The sequence below is a fragment of the Scyliorhinus torazame genome, chromosome 9 (assembly GCF_047496885.1).
Source record: "Scyliorhinus torazame isolate Kashiwa2021f chromosome 9, sScyTor2.1, whole genome shotgun sequence".
NCBI classification, from domain to species: Eukaryota; Metazoa; Chordata; class Chondrichthyes; order Carcharhiniformes; family Scyliorhinidae; genus Scyliorhinus; species Scyliorhinus torazame.
The window spans coordinates 269263921-269289108 of record NC_092715.1 but is presented as its reverse complement, the minus strand read 5'-3'; the positions used below and the strand labels follow the sequence as shown (position 1 = coordinate 269289108).

The window sequence follows — 25188 nt, the reverse complement described above, 5'->3', positions numbered from 1 at the left end:
ACCACCCTGACCCTATCTCACTCCCAGGGTAACCACCCTGAGCCTATCTCACTCCCAGAGTGACCACCCTGACCCCATCTCACTCCCAGAGTGACCACCCTGACCCTATCTCACTCCCAGGGTAACCACCCTGAGCCTATCTCACTCCCAGAGTGACCACACTGACTCTATCTCACTCCCAGAGTGACCACCCTGAGCCTATCTCACTCCCAGAGTGACCACCCTGACTCTATCTCACTCCCAGAGTGACCACCCTGACCCCATCTCACTCCCAGAGTGACCACCCTGGCCCTATCTCACTCCCAGAGTGACCACACTGACCCTAACTCACTCCCAGAGTGACATCACTGACCTTATCTCACTCCCAGAGTGACCTCACTGACCCTATCTCACTCCCAGAGTGACCTCACTGACCCTATCTCACTCCCAGAGTGACCTCACTGACCCTATCTCACTCCCAGAGTGACCACCCTGAGCCTATCTCACTCCCAGAGTGACCGCACTGACTCTATCTCACTCCCAGAGTGACCTCACTGACCCTATCTCACTCCCAGAGTGACCTCACTGACCCTATCTCACTCCCAGAGTGACCTCACTGACCCTATCTCACTCCCAGAGTGACCACCCTGACCTTATCTCACTCCCAGAGTGACCACACTGACCCTATCTCACTCCCAGAGTGACCACCCTGAGCCTATCTCACTCCCAGAGTGACCACCCTGACCCTATCTCACTCTCAGAGTGACCACCCTGACCCTATCTCACTCTCAGAGTGACCACACTGACCCTATCTCACTCCCAGAGTGACTCCTCTGACCCTATCTCACTCCCAGAGTGACCACCCTGACTATCTCACTCCCAGAGTGACCACACTGACCCTATCTCACTCTCAGAGTGACCACCCTGACCATATCTCACTCCCAGAGTGACCACACTTACCCTATCTCACGCCCAGAGTGACCACCCTGACCCTATCTCACTCCCAGAGTGACCACCCTGACCCTATCTCACTCCCAGAGTGACCACACTGACCCTATCTCACGCTCAGAGTGACCACACTGACCCTATCTCACTCCCAGAGTGACCACACTGACCCTTTCTCATGCTCAGAGTGACCACACTGACCCTATCTCACTCCCAGAGTGACCACACTGACTCTATCTCTGCCCCAGAATGACCACCCTGAGCCCATCTCACTCCCAGAATGGCCACCCTGACATTATCTCACTCTCAGAGTGACCACCCTGACCCTATCTCACTCCCAGAGTGACCAACTGACCCTATCTCACTCCTAGAATGACCACTGTTGTGGGCCAGGGTGTATAAAACCCCAAAGTGTATCATGGAGTTCACCTGACCCACAACTTTTACTAGATTGTGGAATGGGGAGCACACGGCCCACTCTACAGGTGTGGTACTGCAGAAATGGAAAAGTATTTTTGAAAGCAAAACAATGTTTATTCTATGAACTCAAGTTAACCTTTTTGAAACATACAGTGAACATCTTAGCAACCATCAATTCAAATACAACCCCCAAAGAATACAACATTAAGTAATCCTTAATAACGTCCCAAACAACATCCAGAAGACAGAAGAAACACCTTTTAACAGAAGCACATTAGGTTTATATTCACTACGGCCACATTTATAATTCTGAATTCACCAAATGATCAAGAGATAGTCTTTTCATGGCAGAGAGATCAACAGTACACCTGCTTTGTCTGACTTCAGCTCCAGCACTGAAAACGAAACTAAAACACACCTTGCAGCAAACAGCTTAAAACGAAAGTAAAAAGCTGACAGACAGCCCAGCTCCACCCACACTCTGACATCACTGATAAACACCCATTTCTTAAAGGTACTCTCACATGACACCTCCCCCCCAAGAAAAAAAAAAAAACCATCAACTTCAAGATGGTTTCATTTTTCACCTTTTCACGATCCTTTAAGAAATGCACACAGTAAATATACATTTTTAGTTTCAAAAAAACAACACACGCAAACAGGTATAATAACATAGTCGATTTTTTTCTATTCCTCCAACTGAAATCCGTCTCGATTGACAGTCTCTTTGAACAAGAAGGTCTCTGCACGATCCATCCATTTCTCTACGCCTCGGCATGTCTCTTTAAAGTCAGATACTTTAGTTCAATCTGATCACAGAGTCCCTTGTAATTCTCCAACACAGGAGCATTGGTTATCACAGCTTTCAGGCCGTCAAATGCCTGTTGAAACTCCGCTGTCCATTGAAACTTTCGACGTTTCTTCAGCAAGTCCATCAGTGGAGCAATCACGCTACAAAACGTTTGCACAAATGTTCGATCAAATCCACACATGCCGAGACATCGCATTATTTCCCTGCGTCTTGAGAGTATTGAAAACACCTCAATAACTGTTGGTTTCACATCCCGTGTGACCATTCGACCCTGTCCGATTGTATGGCCAAGGAAAGTGACTTGGGCTTTTCCAAATTCACTTTTGGCTAGGTTTATCACCAAACCCGCCTCCTGAAGTCGATCGAATAACTCCATCAGATGTTTCAAATGTTCTGTCCATGTCTGGCTGAAAATTCACAGGTCGTCGATGTATACCGCACAATTGGGTAATCCTGAAACAACTTTGTTCGTTAACCGTTGAAATGTGGCTGGGGCATTTCTCATGCCAAATGGCATAACTTTGAATTGGTATATACCATCTGGAGTCACAAAAGCTGAAATCTCCTTCGCTCTTTTGGATAAAGGTATCTGCCAGTAACCTTTAAGTAAATCCAGTTTGGAAATAAAAGCTGATTGTACACCTTTCTCAATGTAATCCTCCAAACGTGGGATAGGATAAGAATCCGTTCTTGTAACTGCTTAACCTTTCTATAATCCGCACACAACCATTGGGTACCGTCTGGTTTAGGTACCATCACTATGGGTGAGCTCCATTGGCTTGCAACCCACTTCAATTATGCCATTTTTAAGCATACTCTCAATCTTTTTGTTAACCTGTGTCAATTTTAAAGGATTAAGTCTACATGGATGTTGTTTGATTGGAACAGCATTTCCCACATCTACATCATGTATAGCCATTTTAGTACTTCCCAATTTATCTCCACAAACTTGCCCATGTGATATCAATAACTCTTTCAGGTCAGCTCGTTTTTCCTCTGGAAGGTAAATCAACAATTTATCCCAATTTTTGAGATCATCCTCGTTTTCTGGATTTGGTTCGTCACTTTGAGTTAGAATCATTAAAACCTCCTTTTTCTCTCCTTCCCTTTCAAAGTACCTTTTAAGCATATTCACATGACACACTCGGTGAGTTTTCCTTCTATCTGGTGTTTTTACCACATAATTTACCTCACTTAATTTCCTTTCAATCTGATAAGGTCCACAAAACCTTGCTTTTAAAGGTTCACCTACCACTGGTAACAATACTAAAACTTTATCACCACTGGCAAAACTACGAACTTTGGATTTCTTGTCCGCTACCCGTGTCATCACATTTTGTGCCACTTTTAAATGTTGTCTAGCCAATTCACCTGCTCTATTTAATCATTCCCTAAAATTAGACACGTAATCCAATAATGTAATTTCTGATTTCTCAGCCTCCAATTTTTCCTAAATCAATTTACGTGGTCCTCTTACCTCATGACCAAAAATTAGTTCAAAAGGACTGAATTTGGTTGACTCATTAGGTGCATCCCTAATTGCAAACAGCACAAATGGAATTCCTTTATCGCAATCCTCTGGATAATCTTGACAATAATCCCTCAACATTGTCTTTAATGTCTGATGCCACCTTTCTAATGCTCCCTGTGATTCTGGATGGTACGCAGTTGATTGAAATTGTTTTATTCCTAAGCTATCCATAACTTCTTTGAATAAACTTGAGGTAAAATTTGATCCTTGATCCGATTATATTTCTGGGGGTAGTCCATATCTAGAAAAAAATTTAAGTAACTCCTCCACAATCTTTTTAGCTGTAATATTACATACTGGAATGGCCTCTGGAAACCTAGTAGACGCATCCATTATAGTCAAAAGATATTGATTCCCACTTTTTATTTTAGGAAGCAGTCCTACGCAATCAATTGGAACCCTTGTAAAAGGTTCCTCAAATGCTGGAATGGGTATTAAGGGTGCTGGTTTTATCACTGCTTGAGGTTTCCTTATCACTTGACATGTGTGACATGATTGACAAAATTTAACTACATCTTTATGTAGTCCAGGCCAATAAAAATGTTTCTGGATTTTAGCTTGAGTTTTCCTTATTCCCAAATGACCTCCCACTGGTACCTCATGTGCAACTCGCAACACCTCCTTTCTATACCCTACCGGCAATACTACTTGATGAACTTCTGCCCACTTTTCATCTGCCTGCAAATGTAAAGGTCTCCATTTTCTCACCAAGACATTACTTTTACGGTAATAACACTCTGGTATACACTCAGATTCCTCTTCTGTGGATGTTTCTGATACATCCGTTTTATTTCTGCATCTTTCTGTTGTAGCTTCGCCAATTTTCCTGAACTAAAAATATCCGCCTCATCCTCCACCTGTTCTTTTCCAATCATCTGATCAAAAATAGTTTCTGATAATTGTACTTCACCTTTATCTTCACCTCTGATTTCTTCTCTTGTCTTAACCTGTGACTTTGGGACCTTGTTACTGCACAATCCAGAAAAATCCTAGGATATTCATCCTTCAACACTTCAGTTGTCTGATTTTCCACTGGCTTATCAACCACAGTAAGCATCACTTCCACCTGCGATCCAGCTATATCATTACCCAAGACAAACTGTATTCCTGTACAAGACAGTTTCTCTATTACTCCTACTTTCCGTACCAGCCTCCCCGAACAGGCGCCGGAATGAGGCGACAAGGGGCTTTTCACAGTAACTTCATTTGAAGCCTACTTGTGACAATAAGCAATTTTCATTTTCATTTCATTTCATTTCACTACCACTTCACCACACTTCACTGGACTTTCCAACCTTACCTTATATAATGGAACACTACTCCTTTCACCCTGAATTCCACATATTACCACCTTTGCTGGCAACATTCTTCCCAAACTACATAACTCCTCATCTCTTATCATTACAGATTGACTAGCTCCCGTATCTCTTGAAATTGTGACTTCTTTACCTGCCCGTCCTGATACACATGAGTAAACTTTACCCACACAAGTACCACCCTGACCATATCTCACTCCCAGAGTGACCACCCTGACCCTAACTCACTCCCAGAGTGACCACCCTGATCCTATCTCACTCCCAGAGTGACCACCCTGACCCTAACTCACTCCCAGATTAACCACCCTGACCCTATCTCACTCCCAGAGTGACCACCCTGAGCCTATCTCACTCCCAGAGTGACCACCCTGAGCCTATCTCACTCCCAGAGTGACCACACTGACCCCATCTCACTCCCAGAGTGACCTCACTGACCCCATCTCACTCCCAGAGTGACCGCACTGACCCTATCTCACTCCCAGAGTGACCACCCTGACCCTATCTCACTCCCGGAGTGACCACCCTGACCCTATCTCACTCCCAGAGTGACCACACTGACCCTATCTCACCCCCAGAGTGACCACCCTGACCCTATCTCACCCCCAGAGTGACCACCCTGACCCTATCTCACTCCCAGAGTGACCACCCTGACCTTATCTCACTCCCAGAGTGACCACCCTGATCCTATCTCACTCCCAGAGTGACCACCCTGACCCTATCTCACTCCCAGAGTGACCTCACTGACCCTATCTCACTCCCAGAGTGACCACCCTGATCCTATCTCACTCCCAGAGTGACCACCCTGACCCTATCTCACTCCCAGAGTGACCACCCTGACCCTATCTCACTCCCAGAGTGACCACCCTGACCCTATCTCACTCCCAGAGTGACCACCCTGACCCTATCTCACTCCCAGAGTGACCACCCTGAGCCTATCTTACTCTCAGAGTGACCTCACTGACCCCATCTCACTCCCAGAGTGACCACACTGACCCTATCTCACTCCCAGAGTGACCAGACTGACCCCATCTCACTCCCAGAGTGACCACCCTGAGCCTATCTCACTCCCAGAGTGACCACACTGACCCTATCTCACTCCCAGAGTGACCACCCTGAGCCTATCTCACTCCCAGAGTGACCACCCTGAGCCTATCTCACTCCCAGAGTGACCACCCTGACTCTATCTCACTCCCAGAGTGACCACCCTGACCCCATCTCACTCCCAGAGTGACCACCCTGACCCCATCTCACTCCCAGAGTGACCACACTGACCCTATCTCACTCCCAGAGTGACCACCCTGAGCCTATCTCACTCCCAGAGTGACCACCCTGACCCTATCTCACTCCCAAAGTGACCACCCTGACCCCATCTCACTCCCAGAGTGACCACACTGACCCTATCTCACTCCGAGAGTGACCACCCTGACCCTATCTCACTCCCAAAGTGACCACCCTGACCCCATCTCACTCCCAGAGTGACCACACTGACCCTATCTCACTCCCAGAGTGACCACCCTGACCCTATCTCACTCCCAGAGTGACCACCCTGACCCCATCTCACTCCCAGAGTGACCACCCTGACCCTATCTCACTCCCAGAGTGACCACCCTGACCCTCTCTCACTCCCAGAGTGACCTCACTGACCCTATCTCACTCCGAGAGTGACCACCCTGACCCCATCTCACTCCCAGAGTGACCACCCTGACCCTAACTCACTCCCAGAGTGACCACACTGACCCTAACTCACTCCGAGAGTGACCACCCTGACCCTAACTCACTCCCAGAGTGACCTCACTGACCCCATCTCACTCCCAGAGTGACCACCCTGACCCTAACTCACTCCCAGAGTGACCACACTGACCCTAACTCACTCCGAGAGTGACCACACTGACTCTATCTCACTCCCAGAGTGACCACCCTGACCCTATCTCACTCCCAGAGTGACCACACTGACCCTATCTCACTCCCAGAGTGACCACACTGACCCTATCTCACTCCCAGAGTGACCACACTGACCCTATCTCACTCCCAGAGTGACCACACTGACTCTATCTCACTCCCAGAGTGACCACCCTGACCCTATCTCACTCCCAGAGTGACCACACTGACCCTATCTCACTCCCAGAGTGACCACACTGACCCTAACTCACTCTCAGAGTGACCACACTGACCCTAACTCACTCCCAGAGTGACCACACTGACCCTATCTCACTCCCAGAGTGACCACACTGACCCTATCTCTTCCCCAGAGTGACCACACTGACCCTATCTCACTCCCAGAGTGACCACACTGACCCTATCTCACTCCCAGAGTGACCTCACTGACCCTATCTCACTCCCAGAGTGACCACACTGACCCTATCTCACTCCCAGAGTGACCACCCTGACCCTATCTCACTCCCAGAGTGACCACACTGACCCTATCTCTTCCCCAGAGTGACCACACTGACCCTATCTCACTCTCAGAGTGACCACACTGACCCTATCTCACTCCCAGAGTGACCACACTGACCCTATCTCTTCCCCAGAGTGACCACCCTGACCTGGTCAAATCTGCCCCCCAAAAACTGATATTAACATGTAGCTGTGTTATAAGCGAAAGTATTTTTAGATGCAAATGAAATCAATGAGTCTTGTATATTCTTAATTACTTTTTGATTAACGTTTCACAACTATTCTTTCCATATGAAGAATGGATAACTTAATGTAACAAATTCCTTCTATTATGCCGGTGTGTGGCCACTGCTCACCAAGATTGCTACTTTGGCATGTGATAACTGCAGGCTGAAGCAATAGGTTGGAGCCCACATGCCACGCACTTTATAAGTACTTACAGCTCCTCGAAGCAAAGAGGGATCATTTAGAATGACGTTCTTACCTTCGACGGATGACCATGACTCCAATCCTCCTGCAGGTTTATAGAGGAGTCTTGTTAGGATGATTGGTCCATCACCGTTATGTGGCTCAACATTGGCCTTAACAATAATATATCGGGTGCCGCTGTTGGCTTTAGTCGGAGGAGTCTGTGGTGAAGGAGGGACTGTTGAAAGTGAACAATTAGCAATCAGTTAAGGCGGTGATGATAGAAAACTGTTGAAGAAGCATATCGTACAGGCTCACCAAGAGTGAGGTACTAGAAGGCACTAGAAACATTTTGAATGTTGCTGAAAAGAAACATGTCGCTGAAGCTTTTTATATTCCACACATCAGGACAAATGCGAGAATATCAAATTTCAAACCGTCACAACAATCTATAGTGCAGGAGAAAAGGTGGTCCTGATTTGTTGGCAAGTTAATTTTGATTGGCTCAGGTGTTGCCATGCAGAAAACAATGAGGAACTAAGCTTACCCAAGCTTCTGGGCAGTACCAAAAAATGTGAAAGGCTTGAACAAATTCCTTTTGTGTTCAGAGAAAAGGATCCTGTGTACAAATGCATTTCACTTCTTGCAAGTGCCATGTTACAAGCTTGACTGATAAACTCCGACTGGCTGTTTGTGTAGCTACCAGCGCACTCAGGATTGCTCTGCAAATGCTGTCCAATCGCAGAATTACACCTAATGCTCGATGCTTTGTTTTAGAAACATTTAACTGTATACCGAACACCCACAGATTTTAAACATTTTATTTCCCCTGAGTTCCTATTGGAGTAAGACCACAGTAAGATGACAACAAAAGGTAGAACATTATAAGATGGCAGTTGAGTTACAGTAGTGTTACGAACCCAGTTGGTGTTATAACTGGTCGGGAAGATCCCAGAATGGAACCCTGGCTCAAATGACCCTTGATGTGTTGGGTAGGCTGGGTCGATGTGGACTGCACTTGATGCAGTGTAGTGAGAGACAGACCTCCAACACTTGATAAGATGCAACACGATTTTATTTAACATCTAAACTGTTATACATGTTCAACTGTGGGTTGACACTATGCTGACTTGACTGGAGACCTGATACTAGCCTAACCAGACTTACTAGCTACCACGTGGTGTTTGCACTGGCCAGCTCACTAACTCTGACTGTCCCAGAGGCTGGGTCCCGAGAGAGCGGGAAATCTGGTGCCCTCTGGCTTTATAGTGGTCGTGTCCTGTCTGGTGATTGGCTGCTCTGTTCTGTGTGCTTACTTGTCATCCTGTGTGTCAATCATTGCCTGTCTGCACTCCATTGTATACATAGATGTATATTATGACATCTCCCCCTTTTTTTTTTGTTCTGTATTGTGTGTGTTGAGATAATAAATATTAAGGTGCATGTGTGTGTGGATGTGTATATGTGCGTGACTATATACAGAATGTGCTAAAATGACCTTATGTACACAGGAAGGTGTCGCTAGTGCAGATATAGGGCAGATGAAACGGTAACAATGATATTTACAGAAGTCAAAACGATAAGGTAACACAGTTGTGCAAAAGTTCAGTCCATAAGTTTAGTCTCTGCGGCGGGCAACAAATTCTGGTTGACCGCCTCAAGGGTGGATCAGGGGCCGCCTGCACTGGGATAGACGGGACTGCCGCCAATGCGGTGGTCGCAGAAGTCGGCAGGATTGCTGGTAGATCGGTGGAAGAATGCTTGGCCTGACGCGGAGGGTTAGGGTTAGGGTTAACATTCCGAAATCCAGACCAGGTTTTCCAAATGACATGTTTAAACAAAGCCACTGCACCAATTTTAACAGCGAATCCAGTCCAGGAGTTTACACTGATCCCTTTAGGAGTTTTTCCTCTTGACCGCTGTTCAAACAGCTCACAATTGTTTTAATTCACGATTCAAAGACTGCATTGAAGTAGCATCAGATGTTTGATTTACCTTTGAAGGCTGTTATCCCACTTTAAATCAGGTGACTGCAATTGTCTTTTGAACTGAGAACACTTTCAATTCTCCTGAACCATATCTTGGTCTCTGTTCACTTAACTCCAGATTTGTTCTTGAACACTTCTCTCCATTTCTCTAGTTTCCTTAACTACCTGGACTTTAGGGGCGGGATTCTCCGCAATCGGCGCGATGTCCGCCGACAAAAACAGTGCAAATCAGTCCGGCATCGCGCCGCCCCAAAGGTGCAGAATTCTCCGCATCTTGGGGGGCCGAGCCCTCACCTTGAGGGGCCAGGCCCGCGCCGGACTGATTTCCACCCCGCCAGCTGGCGGGAATGGCCTTTGGTGCCCCGCCAGCTGGCGCGGAAATGACATTGCCGGGCGGCGCATGCCCGGGAGCATCAGCACCGCTCACGGCATCCCCGCGCATGCGCAGTGGAGGGGGTCTCTTCCGCCTCCGCCATAGTGGAGACCATGGCGAAGGCAGAAGGAAAAGAGTGCCCCCACGGCACAGGCCCGCGCGCGGATCGGTGGGCCCAGATCGCGGGCCAGGCCACCGTGGGGGCACCCCCCCCGGGGCCAGATCGCCCCACGCCCCCCCCAGGATCCTGGAGCCCGCCCGTGCCGCCTTGTCCCGCCGGTAAGAGAGGTGGTTTGATTCTCGCCGGCGGGACAGGCATTCCAGCAGCGGGACTTCGGCCCATCGCGGGCCGGAGAATCGCCGGAGGGGGCCCGCCAACCGGCGCGGCGTGATCCCCACCCCCACCGAATATCCGGTGCCGGAGAATTCGGCAACCGGCGGGGGCGGGATTCACGCCAGCCCCCGGCGATTCTCCGACCCGGCGGCGGGTCGGAGAATCCCTCCCCAGATTTCCAGCAACTGTTTTTCTCAACCATTACTCCATAGTATGGCTTTTCTATTAGCATGGCTGAGAGTGATGTTCCCTCTTTAACCTTCTGAAGCTAACTGTTTCTAGCATCGCAATGAGAGCAGCCTTCTCCTTCACTACCTATCTCCAACTGCAATCAAAGTAGCTAAACCGTAACTTAAAAGCATTTTGTAATCCTTACAAGGGCCTCCAGTTGCTCAGCATGCCTTTAATTTATACTTCACAACGTAGCCCTCTCTAAGCACAATAGAAACATTGGAATTTAACCAACCCCCGCACATACAAACACCTTTTTCCAGGATGACTCTAACTATAGATTGTATCCTTCCAGGCAAGGAAACATTAAATTTAACCCACTTAAAACTATACCTCATTTTTAATGTTTACCAACACAAACATAAATCTCTTAAAACTATCTTTGCTTTCATAACAGTAGATAAAAAAGATATAACTTGTTGTTCCTGGAAACTTTGTTTGAAATACCTGTGCACTCACTAGATGTGGAAACAAACAAAAATAAACAGAAGTAAAAAATTAAAATGTGTGGCTGCTTGCTGTGTAATGTTTTATATGCGGTCGATGGCTGAGTTTGTGGAGTTTAACCATTTGCTCGATTGACTTGAATTGGAGTATGGCTGGTAAGGAGATTGTCTAATTGCAAGAATGTGATTTAGATAAATTTAGGAACATTTCAGCACAACCTTGTTGCTGCACTCAATCATTTCTGAGGCCTAATGTTCATTTTGTGAATTCTGTCATAAAGTTTCAATGGCAGGAGGAAGTGAGCACTGCAGGTTAGCTACCAAGTCATGTCTTATTTATCGCTGTTCTTGAACATAACTCTTTCCGAGAGCAACGTCATGTTGTGGTGATCACGGGGATTTCAGCTGTAACATTGTATATACCAGGACAGACCGACGACTGGCAGACCAGACTTGAGATGCCGTGCACTGTTCTGATTACACGGAGAAGGCGCAAAAGAGATTCACAAGGATGCTCCCAGAATTGAGAGATTACAGGCCAGAAATGTTGGGGGTCTTTTCCCTTGAAAAGAGAAGGCCAAGTGGTGAGCCAATAGATGTCTGTGCAATTATGAACGAGCTTGATAGGATTGGCATGGGGAAAGTCTTTCCAATGTGGACGAGATCAGGACTAGGGGCCATCAATTCAAGATAACGATTATTAAACCCAATGTGGAATTCAGGAGAAACTTCTTTATCCAGAGAGAGGCGAGGATGTGGAACTCACTATCACAGGAAGTGGTTCGGGAAAATAGTATAGATAAATTGAAGGAAGTTAGATAAACACATAAGGGAGAATGGAATAGAAGGATAGGATGAGAGTCAGGTTGGAGTAGGCCCGTGTGGAGCAGAAACACCAATGCAGACCAGTTGGGCCAAATGGCCTGTTTTTGTGCTGTAAATGCAATGTAGAAATAGCCTACCTTTGACAGATACATTAAAGGGCCTCACAGCAACTCCAACCGCTGTTTTCACGTGGCAGATCCATTCGCCTGAATCCGATGGTGACATTTTTAACACTTTGAAGAATGTTATGGTTTGGTTGACTGGGTGCGTTATTGTCCTTTCCGGCTGAAATGGTGAAGCAATAGACAGTGTAAGTGACAACGGGCAAATACAACATCCTTCCCAATCTGGGGAGTATTCATACAGCCAAAGTTTCATCGAAATGCTTAACAGAGCGGGTTTTCTGCAAAGTTCAACATCTGGAGGTTCGTTAATAATTATCAACATGCAGGAAGTGGACCAAACTGTGCTGAGCAGAGTTAAATTACTTATCAATCAACAGAACCGGAGGACCAGGTGAAAATGTGGAACTCCCGACCACATTATGGTAAGTAGTATAGGTAACAGAAACTCAATATCTAAGGACTTTTTGGGGTGATCACGTCTCCCGTTACCCACAAAGCAAAGGTATCAAGGGAGGGAGCATTGAGAGAGTTGGAGGAAGCTGCCACTGGGCTAATGTGCTTACATTAACTTCTCCTCGATGTGGTATCAAGAGCTGAATGTCACCGTGCACTGGCATTGGCTGTCCTGTCGCCGTACAGTTCAGACGCAAATTCATTCCAGTATTCACCTCGATGTTGTCACTGGGATTCACCAATTGAAGAGGCAATTCACCTAAACCTGCAAAGGCAACGCACAATTTCACAAAAGGCAAAGTCTCATGAATGAACAAGCTGCAATGAGTGTGCAAGTTTGGGGGGTGGAGAGGGGTCCAGCTCCCCTGTGAGGGTGATGGAGCAACAGTGATGCTGTCAATGATGTACAGTACGAAGTCTTACAACACCAGGTTAAAGTCCTGAATCCCAGGTCCTGGGATTCATGTCGCATTACATTCATCCCCCACCATCTGGCCTGCGAAATCCTACCAACTGTCCTGGCTTGGTACAATTCACACCTCTTTAACCTGGGGTTACCCCATCTCTGGATCTGTAAAGATTTAATCACCTGCTAATGCTCGCATTCCAAGCATTGTTTGGCATCTTTGAATTTGTCTATATATGTGTTTCTGGAACAGACCTCTTCATTCACCTGAGGAAGGAGCAGCGCTCCGAAAGCTAGTGACATCGAAACAAACCTGTTGGACTTTAACCTGGTGTTGTAAGACTTCGTAATGTGCTCACCCCAGTCCAACGCCGGCATCTCCACGTCAATGATGTAGGCAGTTGTCAGAGATGTGTCTGCAATGGCCCCTGTGCCTCATACTGATGAGCAGCCTTTCGACTTCCTTAGCACAGGAGGCCACCGTCAGGCTCAATTAGCACAGCAAGATCAGGGTCAGCAATGGCCTTGCAGGAAAGAGAACTGGAAATAAGCCATGTTGGTCATTTCATGGAATCATAGAATTTACAGTGCAGAGGGAGGCCATTCGGCCCATCACGTCCATACCAGCCCTCGGAAAGAGCACCCTACCTAAGCTCACACCTCCACCCTATCCTCGTAACCCAGTAACCCCACCAATCTTTTTGGACACGAAGGGCAATTTATCATGGCCAATCCACCAAGCCAGCACAACTTTGGACTTGTGGGAGGAAACTGGAGCACCCGGAGGAAACCCACGCAGACACAGGGAGGACGTGCAGACTCCGCACAGACAGTGACCCAAGCCGGGAATCGAACCCGGGTCCCTGGAGCTGCGAAGCAACTGTGCTAACCACTGTGCTGCCCCCTCTTGTCAATTAACCACTTTTTCTTATAGCGTGAGTAGTAGTCACCAAGTTTGGGTACACTGAGGGAGAATTCCGTGCTGAGGGCAGCACGGTAGCATTGTGGATAGCACAATTGTTTCACAGCTCCAGGGTCCCAGGTTCGATTCCGGCTTGGGTCACTGTCTGTGCGGAGTCTGCACGTCCTCCCCGTGTGTGCGTGGGTTTCCTCCGGGTGCTCCGGTTTCCTCCCACAGTCCAAAGATGTGCAGGGTAGGTGGATTGGCCATGATAAATTGCCCTTAGTGTTGGGTAGGGTTACTGGGTTATGGGGATAGGGTGGAGGTGTTGACCTTGGGTAGGGTGCTCTTTCCAAGAGCCGGTGCAGACTCGATGGGCTGAATGGCCTCCTTCTGCACTGTAAATTCTATGAATTCAGAATGTCCAATTCACCTAACAAGCACGTCTTTCGGGACTTGTGGGAGGAAACCGGAGCACTCGGAGGAAACCCACACAGACACGGGGAGAACCTGCAGACTCCGCACAGACAGTGACCCAAGACGTTAATCGAACCCAGGATCCTGACGCTGTGAAGCAACAGTGCTAACCACTGTGCTACCGTGCCACGCAATGTGTACCCAGGTCGCTTTCTATTATTCGAATTTGCAATTCCTATTTATTATATGCTTCCGCATTAAGATGTACTGAGATGTTACGGTACTATTAATTGTGCTTTACCTTCTTTCTCACAGTGTTGGCCCTGCCACTGCTGGGGGCACAGGCACCCTCGGAAGCGATCACACTTTCCTCCGTTGATACACTCACACTTCAGCCGGCAGTCAGGCCCATAGAACCCAGGGTCACAAGCTGCAAACAAAAAAACTGTTCCATAAAAACGCCCCTTCAAAATAAATAACGTTCAGAATAATTTTGAAGATCCTGTTTTATGGCTGAATCTTTTTTAACTCCACACTTAAGAGGGCTTTCAATCACACCAGTCACTCAGAGACTGTACAGTTTGCAGAACGTTCCAGAATATCTTTGATTCGTGAACAAGGAGTTGAAAGGTACAGGGTAGAGGACTCTTAGACAACCACAGGGCGTGAAGTCAAAGGGGCAGGGGGATTGGTCTGTTGTAATATGTATATCTTTAGATGTCACAAGATGAGATCTTGAGACGTGTGTGTTTAAACATGAACCATTTATTGTTTGTTTTTAACTATTTACAGATCACAGGTTGCTGTCATGCATGACACTGCTCCACACAGGTATCCTTCTTCCAGAGTGTTCTCTTTGAGCCTATTACCATGTGACTCTATACATCATATTGGGGACACACTATTTCTCTAGTTCCACGTTAACCCCTGCAGTATTGAGCTCTTTTAAAAAAAAAATGTAGAGTACCCAATTCATTTTTCCAATTAAGGGGCAATTTAGCGTGGCCAATCCACCTACCCTGCACATCTGTGGGTTGTGGGGGCGAAACCCACGCAAACACGGGGAGAATGTGCAAACTCCACACGGACAGTGACCCAGAGCCGGGATCTAACCTGGGACCTCGGTGCCGTGAGGCAGCAGTGCTAACCGCTGCGCCACCATGCTGCCCTCTATCGAGCCCTTTAACATTACAATGGAAACTAATGGAGATCTTTCATTGTACATTGACGTGAATTTTGTGTTCTTATGGATATAACTGTTTGTTAAATGCTGATTAGAAACGCAAAGGGTTTTATCATTTAGGATACCGTCAATATTTTTATTTGTGATTTAGAGTTGAGAGTCTGGTTCCACAAACTGTACCTTTATCGCACTGAAGCCCCCTCCATCCAGTAGCACAGGAGCAGCCATAAGGATCAGGTAAACAGAACATGGAGAAGCGACAGTTTCCTCCTTTACATATTCTGCAGCTTCTCCCGTACGTACTTTGCCCACATGCTGTAAGAATTTCAATAAAGTAGAGTAAATATACAGTCAAAGGAAGGTGCACGCTGGAGGAACGGGTCATCTTGTCTGTGTTAGTTCTTTGCTAGAAGAAGCCAACTCTTATCTCTCTGCCCTGTTGTCTCCCTGCATCCCTGTATCTTCCTCTGCTTCAGCTGGGAAGTCCAATATTTCCTTAAAAGATGCAGTGGTCATTGCGTCAAACCCTCCCTCTGTGCTGAAACAATTGTTGCTGCAACGACCCTCTGTGTAAAGAAATGTGCAGCACGCCTCATTCTCTGAGTAAAACTGCTACTGAAGGTGAAGGGCAAGAAGGGGGAGGGAACGGTATTAACAAATACATCAGGACTAGCCAGAGTAAATCAGGATTTGACGTCACAGGGGAATGAGTGACTCCAATAACCCCCAACATTTCTAATGGGTGCATTGGCAGTTCATCTGCCACATGCAGCAGGCAGTAAAATCAAAAATGTAGAGGCTGCACCCATTCTTGTTCTAAACAATTTCATTTAATAACTGTCTATCCTACTTATTCACACTTACAATCAGAATCTCATTGCTAATCTCATCAGATTTTCATCAGGTGTGAACATCTGATTGAGACCACTCGAAGCTTTGACTCTTACTGATCTTGTTCAATGAATTAGTCTGGGGTAAGTACCCACTCAACTGTGCGAGATAGCGCATTTAAAACAGTTTAAGCAGGTTTTTTTAATGCATATGGTCACGGCAAATGGTCAGATCCTTGGCTCAATGTGGGCAGTGTCTAAGTGATGTGTGGACAGTGTGAGTGGTGGGAGCTACACTGAAGTTCTAACTCTGGTTTGAAAGTCAGGATCACACTGACTGCAATGAGCGCTCCGATGAAACTTAGGCTGGAAGCGAGAACACAGAGCTGGCTTAGCTAACAACAAACTAACTTTTGGCAGCTCGTTTTAAACAATAGAAAATACATTAACGGCGCTAAACACAGCTGTTCCCAAATCCGAAATATCTCTTATAATTTTAGAATGAAGTTGTAGCATCCCCACCTTTACGTCTTGAAGAAGCCGACTTTGTACCTGTTTCTCAAATCAGTAGTTTGTATCAGCTTAGATTTACGGAAGCACAGTGGTTAGCACTGTTGCTTCACAGCGCCAGGGACCCGGGTTCGATTCCCAGCTTGGGTCACTGTCTGTGCGGAGCCTACACGTTCTTCCCGTGTCTGTGTGGGTTTTCTCCGGGTGCTCCGGTTCCCTCCCACATGTCGCGAAAGACATGCTTGTTCGGTGAATTGGACATTCTGAATTCTCCCTCCGTGTACCCGAACAGGCGTTGGAGTGTGGCGACGAGGGGATTTTCACAGTAACTTCATTGCAGTCTTAATGTAAACGTACTTGTCACAATAAAGATTATTATTATAACATTTTAAAATACAGGCTGTAAAATATCCGATCTGCTACAAGAAAGATTTTAATTGCTCTGGCATCTTTCACCAGCTCAGGATATCGCAAAGTGCTTTCCAGTTAATGATTTACTTTTTGAAACACAGTCACTGGTGTGATGCAGGAAACACCAGAGAGTACATTGATGAGCTTTCAGTGATGACCTGATAGGGATTGGAGTTTGTGGGCATCTTATCTCGACATGGAAGCTTGCTGGATACAAATGCAGGGGAAATGACACTGTAGCACAGCATGTAGATAACATCAGAAACACATTTCAGGAATTCGGGAGCAGTTACTCCAGTGGAACAGATCCTCATGCAATTGTAAACCTTCAGTAATGGAGCGGGAATCTGACCTGCTGACTAGGAAAAGCACTCAAAACTGAATGAGACAGGCCAATAAAACTCACCGAATGTGTTATAAAAAGCCTGATCAATTTCAAAATATAACCCAAGTCTCCAGTACATGGTTCCAAATGTTTTTTTATCAGAACATAGAATTTACAGTGCAGAAGGAGGCCATTCGGCCCATCGAGTCTGCACTAACTCTTGGAAAAAACATCCAACTTAACCCCTCCTAACCTTTTTTGGACACTAAGGGCAATTTACCCTGGCCAATCCACCTAACCTGCACATCTTTGGACTGTTGGAGGAAACCGGAGCACCCGGAGGAAACCCACGCACACACGGGGAGAACGTGCAGAGTCCACACAGACAGTGACCCAGCGGGGAATCGAACCTGGGACCCTGGCGCTGTGAAGCAACCATGCTAACCACTGTGCCACCGTTGCTGTTGTAACTCAAAGCCTTGGATTGTGGACCATTATCTGATGTGTGGGAAGAAAGACCTCTGAAATTCACCTGTTTCACATCGCTGCCCCATGAATCCTGGTGGACAGATGCAGTTCCCCGTCTGGTCATGGCAAACCCCTCCGTTCAGGCAGCCCGGACACAGCTTGGAGCATTCAGGTCCCCACACGTTAGCTTCACATTCTGTAACATCAATATTTCATCACTCACACACTGGGACTGTTCAACAATTCAACTGATGTTCAATGAAATCCAACAGAGACGACAATCACAATAACCTTCACACACACACACACACGCACAGCACCAACAAGAGAAACCTGCATGTTTAAGGTCCCGAGCGAGGGGCCTGGCCGGGGCGATGCTGAAAGGATGGTTCTCACTGCAGTAGTGGGAAGGATGTGGCCAGGGCCAACAGCTCAGGCTGTTTTTCATTAGAGCCATGTCACTGTGGCTAGATTTGGCCTGTTCTGTGTCCATCTGTGGAGGGCTGGTAACATCCAGCCCATTGTAAACGAAGATGGCATTTGCTAACATCTAGGGATCACTAGTCCCTCGAGTGAGATGCTGAATGTGATATCTTTGGCCTGAACGTAGGTGTAATGGAACAAGATAACGTCTTGGTCTTTGCACCATGCCATCAGTCTGAAGCTGGGTAACAGTGAAGGGGAGCCTAACGCATACTTCACCCCAATACTTCCCTCCACTAAAGCTGGTAATGATAACGGTGTTGTTCCAGATCTCCGAGATGGTGGCCTGTGCGTGCTATCGTTTCGTCAATTCGCAACCTCTTCCAGCCAAATGCACTCGTTGCCTGCTGTCAGTTTCAAAACCAGCCTCGGAGAAAAGATTGGGCAGAATACGGAAGCCCTGCTGGGAGTTCTGACATTTCTGGAGCTACTAACCATGGGACCAGATAGGCCAGTCAAAACCTCACGCGAGAAATCCTGTGCTGGGGGGGGGGGGGGGGGGGCAGGGGAAAAAAGGAGTCAGGCTTGGGGTGGCGGGGAGGGGGGGGCGGGTGAGGGAGAGATGGGAAGGGTGGGTTGTTAATTTTGTTACCTGTTGCCAAGGTTTGGCTTTTGTATTTTTGTAATTTTGTATGTATGAAAAATGCCCTCAATAAAAATATTTCTAAAAAAAAAGGAGAGGCTAGAAGCCTCCAGAATGAGACCTGCAATAACAACGATTGTGTAAGGAAACCCCAAGCCCAGGACTCAGAAGAGAAGGAGACCCAGCCAAGGAAACTGACCACCTCATCGTGCAACGGGTGGTATTTGAATCCAAGCTGTGAGCTTTGTGGCTGATTGTCACAAGTAACCTTAACAAGTAGAGTAAAGAGAAGTTCAGTGTTTAACCAGCGTTTCAAACATTGATAAAGATTCAGCTGTGTGACATATATCACCCCTTACCCAACATGCACCCAGCAATTTGAGTTTTGCAATTTTCAATTGTTCCCCCGCTTCAACAGCTTTTTTCGGGGAGAGAGACCCAGATTTCCGCAAATTGTCGTGTAAGAAATACTTCCTGACATCGCTCCCAAATGGGCAAGATAATTTAGAGATTCAGTCTCCTTTTACTGAGCTACCCCACCCCACCAGAGGAAATAATTTATTTCTATTGATTCTATGAAACTCTTTAATCTGCTTAAACACGTCAATTAAATCACCCCTTGAATGTTTAGACTCGAGGACAGACAGGCCCAGTCTGTGAAACCGGCCGTTGTGATTTAACCCTTTAGGCCCTGGTATGACTGTGAAGCAGGAGCTGGAAATGTAGGATCAGGTAAACAGAACACGTCGACACGACAGATTCCTCCTTTTTATTATTCAGTTTCTCCCATACGCACTTTGCCCACATGCCTGGAGATGTAATGCAGTTATTCAAAACTATCTACAAATCTTACTTCTTACTATCAGCCGGGTGAATGCCGCAGTTAAAACATTTCCTCCAATTAAAAATGCAGAGTAGACGCCTGCATCGTCCACAGTGACCGATTTGAATGGGTATTCGACCATATGAGCAACATCATCCCTGGGTACGGACGAGATAAACCCACCTGGAACAACAAAAAGAAACAGCAGTTACAAACTGCAGGATAAACTGTGTGAAAAATCAAACTTTGTGGGCAAGATTTTCTCCAGTATTGGCAAAGGCCGATGTCGGGCGCCAACTGCAATGGTGGTTTTTGCTGCCATGCAGTGTGGGATATTGAAAAAAGGCAGCAGGGGTTGCACATAATATCGCTGGCAGGAAGCCAGCCCCACCATCAACTCAGCCAATCAATGATCTGGGAGTCGTTTGTAAAGGCCATCGCAGCACACAGCGAGCACACCAGGAAATATTCCTCACCCGGGGCCAAAGAGAAAATGCTGGGAAATCTCAGCAGGCCTGGCAGCATCTGTAGGGAGAGAAAAGAGCGAACGTTTCGAGTCCAGAAGCTTTGACAAAGGGTCATCTGGACTCGAAACGTTAGCTCTTTCCTCTCCCTACAGATGCTGCCAGACCTGCTGAGATTTTCCAGCATTTTCTCTTTGGTTTCAGATTCCAGCATCCGCAGTAATCTGCTTTTATTCCTCACCCGGGAGCACCCTCTGGCACTCCCGTGACATCAAGCTGACATTACCCTGGCATGGCCCTCTAGCTCCGAGCCTTGCATTCACCTCAGAACTCACCTGGAATTACTGTTCGCCAGGTGCATTTCACCCGAGACCAATCATGCTTCACGTTGCCGTGGATGGGGGTTTTGGTGTGGGGGATTATTCCGGCATATTACCTGACAATGATATGCTATATGTTAATGTATAACATGAAGGTTCCTGACAAACGGCGGGAAACGCAGCCCGCCACTGATGAGGGGTGAGGGGGGCGATCGTTTCCTCGTGAAGTGCAACTTTGGCCTTCTCAGAGTATTTTCCGCATTCATCGCCAAACCCGCCCAATGAGAGCCAAAGAGGAAAATCCCGGCCTTTCTTTATAATTGCCGATCCTCTGGCACCTTGGCTGGAATTTCCTGGTCCATCTGACCAAGGGCAAACACCTGCCAAGGGTTTCACTGCGGTGGTACAGGTCCATACAACAGGCAGCCCCGTTAATAGTGGCGGGGTCAAAATAAAATGTTTAAAATGTGTGCCTCGTGTTTTCAATCCTGTTTTGAGCTCTTCATACTTGAAAAGTTGTCCCCATATGTGATCAATAAACTAATTCTCCTTCATATCAGAAAATTTATAATCTGACTTCATGGATGTCACAAGGCCCAGTTGTTTCTATATTGTACAATCTCCATGGATTTAAGCAGAATTCATGTTTATCCCGGCTGAGGAAACTGGTTCAGGGGGTAATAAAAACTTCACCAACAACTGGAAACTTTGAAGATTTGCCAAGTATTCCTGGGAGAATGGTCGAGGCACACGAGAGAGTTCTTGTTCTGGGAAGAGTACTTTCCCGCCTTCGAGACGTTGACATCCTGCTGCACGAGGTGCCATTTATACTCCCATATTTGAGAGGTCGGTGCTGGGCAAGGCGAGATCCCGATTCAATTTGAAGATTGGCTGCCATGCTTCACTAATCTTGATTTGGAGGCCGGGTGCATCAGGTTCGAAGGAGCACAGAGAATCGGATCTTTGAGGTCTGGGGTCGGTTGGGCTATCGTTGATGTTCGTCGCAAGGGGTTGGAGTGGCCTTCCTATTCGAGTCATCCCCCCCCCAAGTCAGGGCCTAGGTTGTGGGCTGGTCCTTTGTTCGTTCGAATCTTTAAGAGATCCTGAGAAGTGTTCATTGATCCAGTCTTGGTGCCGGCCTTCTCGAGCAACGTAGATGGTTTTGTTATCCTGCAGTTCTTCTATAACCCTGGACGTCACTCCCTTGTGATTATGTTGTTGATTATTTATTGTTGTCTTTTCTCCTGCGAGGACGTACGAGATGTGAGCACGAGGGTTCAGTGTAATAAAGATGATTGAAGCTAGGGTGGGGTTATGGGTGGTGAGGGAGTTGGATAATAGGGTTAATCAAGTCCTCAGAGAGATGGAGAATAGCCCCCCCCCCAGTTAGAGCTACTGGTATCAGGGTTTTTATTTCTTGTAATTGGGGAATTAAGAATCTGGCCTTTCTCCGTCAATGCCCTGGGCAGATTATGAATCCTGGGATGCGACTAGGTTCTTTCTGACTCTTCCTTGTGGATGGAATTGTTACTCTGGGTCCTTTTGCTTAAGACCTATCAGAATGGGAGGATGTGAATGGTGGCGCACGCTGAGGTGGGTTTGGTTAATCCTTGGCTGGGCTCTGAAAGAGAGACATTGTTCTTAGTACCCCTACGTTGGATAGTGCTGGGTGATTGGCGATATCCTTTTTTCTCTCTCCTTCCTTTTTTCACCCAGCTGAGTAGGGTACTGTTACTAATGCTGGTCCGGTCCAATGGTTTAATGGAGGGGCCCCTGGGGAGGAGGGAATCAGCCCTCCCTCCCAGGGCACCCAATGGTTGGGTGTTTTGACAAATCTTTTTCTCTTTGGCGATGGGGGTCTCCCCGGGTGGGGCTGGCGTAATCGTCCTTTATTTTCAGTGTAAATGGGGGCGGCGCACTCACCTGGATGTGGTTGGAGAGGTGCAGGTCCGGCTGGGGTGTGGGTGTTGGGCTGCACTGGACGTCCCGGTGGCTATTGATTCCTGTGTGTCAGAAGGTGCTGGGCTAGCCAGGTCTGGTCTGTGGCTGGTAACCTGTTGTCCGCTGGACCTTGTTGAAGGTGCCTATTAGGGACATCTTGAGAGGCTTGGTATTGCTTTGTTGAGGCACCAGGACCTGGGGTTGATCTGAACCCTGTATTTTGGTTGATATCCCGTTACCCCCGGGGAGGGGGGTGGTTGGGTTGCTTCCTTGGTTGAATGAGCAACTTGTTCTTGTTCTTAATTGTTGGGTAGTCTGCAGGCACCTGGGAAATAGGGAACCAGGACTGGTCCTAGTCCTTTGTTAGCCTGGAGTTTGCTTATGGTGGCTCTAGCCTGTTTTCCTCTCTGTTTTTCCTGGGAGACCTTGAAGGCTTGTTCATAATCCAAACATGTTGCGGTCCTCTCTGTATTAATGTATGGAACAGTTTTGGCTCTGCACTGTGCCTGAGACCGGGGTTAAGTTGTGTTGTGTGGTATTTATGTAACTCCCTTTTAGAACTGGGGTTTTCACATATTTGCTTTATTTTCTTCTCTCTTGTAAGGGCGAGTATCAAGAATACGTGGTTGACTCCTGTGTGAGCGCAGACGGGATTGGTATCCGAGGAGAGGAGGCTGTGGTGTGTCATTAGTGTCTTTGGTACTGTTCGAGTTGAGAGAGATGTGTATTGGTGTGCGGCAGAACCTGATGCAGAAAGTCTAACCTGAACTCTCTTGGTAATTGTGAGCAGATGCATCATGGGAAAGCGGCGCCATTTTACCATTTTTCATGGCCTCACCCGATTTCTTCCTTAATCTCTGGTGGGACTTATAGAAGCATCCTGCCACGACTATTGATTGTATCGAGCCAGTTATAATGTTGCTCTCCTGTTCCCCTCCATATTCATTATGTTGAGCTGTTATTTTCCTTGCTCGCTTATTTATTTTGTAATTTTGTTGCGTTGTTTAAAAAAATGTAAAATCCTAACAAATATACTTTTTTTAAAAAAAGTAAAATGTCCCGAGTTGCTCTACCGCAGCATCATCAGATTCATTTTGACAGAAAACGACATTAGTACAGCTGACCAGAATCTTGGTCGAAAAGAGGTAGGTTCTGAGGAGTGTCTCAAAGGAGGAGAGAAAGGTGGACAGACAGAGAGAGTTCAGGGAGGGAATTCGAGAGCTTAGGGCACAGGCAGTTGACGGTCCGCCAATGGTGGAGCGATTATGATGAGCAAGAGGCCAGAATTGGAAGAATGAAAACTAACGTATTTATTATTCAGGAATAAATGTCTGAAGAAGGATTAGGAATGTTGAAGAAAGAAGTGATTGAGAATAACACTGTCTCTCTGTCTTTCACAATAAGTTGGTTAACTGGACAGCAACAGCTTACAATGTTAATTAATAATAATATTCTGAATTCAGCGGGGCTGGTTTAGCTCAGTGGGCTAGACAGCTGGTTTGTGATGCAGAACAAGGCCAGCAGCGCGGGTTCAATTCCCGTACCAGCCGAGAATTCTGAATTCTCCCTCTGTGTACCCGAACAGGCGCCGGAATGTGGCGACTAGGGGCTTTTCACAGTAACTTCACTGCAGTGTTAATGTAAGCCTACTTGTGAAAATAATAAAGATTATTATAAATTATTATTATTAAAATTTGGTGTGTCTCATGTCTGACAGAGAAAGGATCGAACTACAGATGTTCCATTACCATTTTTATAGATCATCACATCAGCATCTGTCTGGAGTTGTCGCTTGAATTGAATGGTCACATTTTCACCCTTATTTGCAGTAATAGAAAATACCTCTGGGAAGAAATGAGCTGAAAAATAAAACATGTTTTAACAGGTCAGGTGGATCGCTCTATCCTTGAACGACGGGACATAAAGACAATGATTCAGGATCTATGACAGAGGCAGGAACCACGGTGAGCACACACGCTGATGTTTTCTGCATCTGTTTAAGGATCACTTTGAAGGAGGGCAGGATCCCAGCAGCGGGAATACTGATCAATCGCCTGACCATTCCAGGCAAGAGGGTCTAAACTAACAGCTGAGGCAAAGCACTTCAGAAACTCATTCAGTGATGAAAGAAGACCTCCATTGCAAATATCATGACAAAGTTAGTTCTTTATGAGTGCGTTTGTTGCAATACCCAACTGCACAAGGGAACCTTCCTCTGCTGCATTTATAATAATATCAGTGAGATTCATAGAATGATTCAGCCCATTATGACCTTATTCATTCTATCAAAATCCTTCATAATTTTGAACATCTCCCTTACACCTCCCTGTCCCTTCTCTAAAGGAAAAAGAGTGCCACAAAAAAGGGAACTGCAGAATGTGTGAAAAGAGATGGAAAAGGGACATGAACAGCCTTCATTACGGTTATTGACATGGTCAACATTATACTGTGTATTAGCTACAAATGTGATTAATCAGATGGTACAACTCTGCATCTGATTTTTGCTGACCTAGAACGTACAGAGTGAGTTGCACATGATCACTG

The 25188-nt window shown here is 46.7% G+C and overlaps 1 protein-coding gene across 2 annotated transcripts in view; it reads right to left on the bottom strand.

The window, feature by feature from the left end:
* Positions 1–25188, bottom strand: part of tek (TEK tyrosine kinase, endothelial) — a 148976-nt gene that overhangs the window by 69507 nt on the left and 54281 nt on the right. For both annotated transcript variants that reach the window (XM_072517482.1, XM_072517483.1), the window contains exons 3-10: positions 24393–24503; positions 19950–20102; positions 18095–18226; positions 15667–15801; positions 14605–14733; positions 12690–12844; positions 12139–12286; positions 7881–8042 (exon numbers count right to left, since the gene is read on the bottom strand). In XM_072517482.1, the coding sequence (XP_072373583.1) occupies positions 7881–8042; positions 12139–12286; positions 12690–12844; positions 14605–14733; positions 15667–15801; positions 18095–18226; positions 19950–20102; positions 24393–24503 (1125 nt within the window). The remainder of the gene's footprint in view (positions 1–7880; positions 8043–12138; positions 12287–12689; positions 12845–14604; positions 14734–15666; positions 15802–18094; positions 18227–19949; positions 20103–24392; positions 24504–25188) is intronic.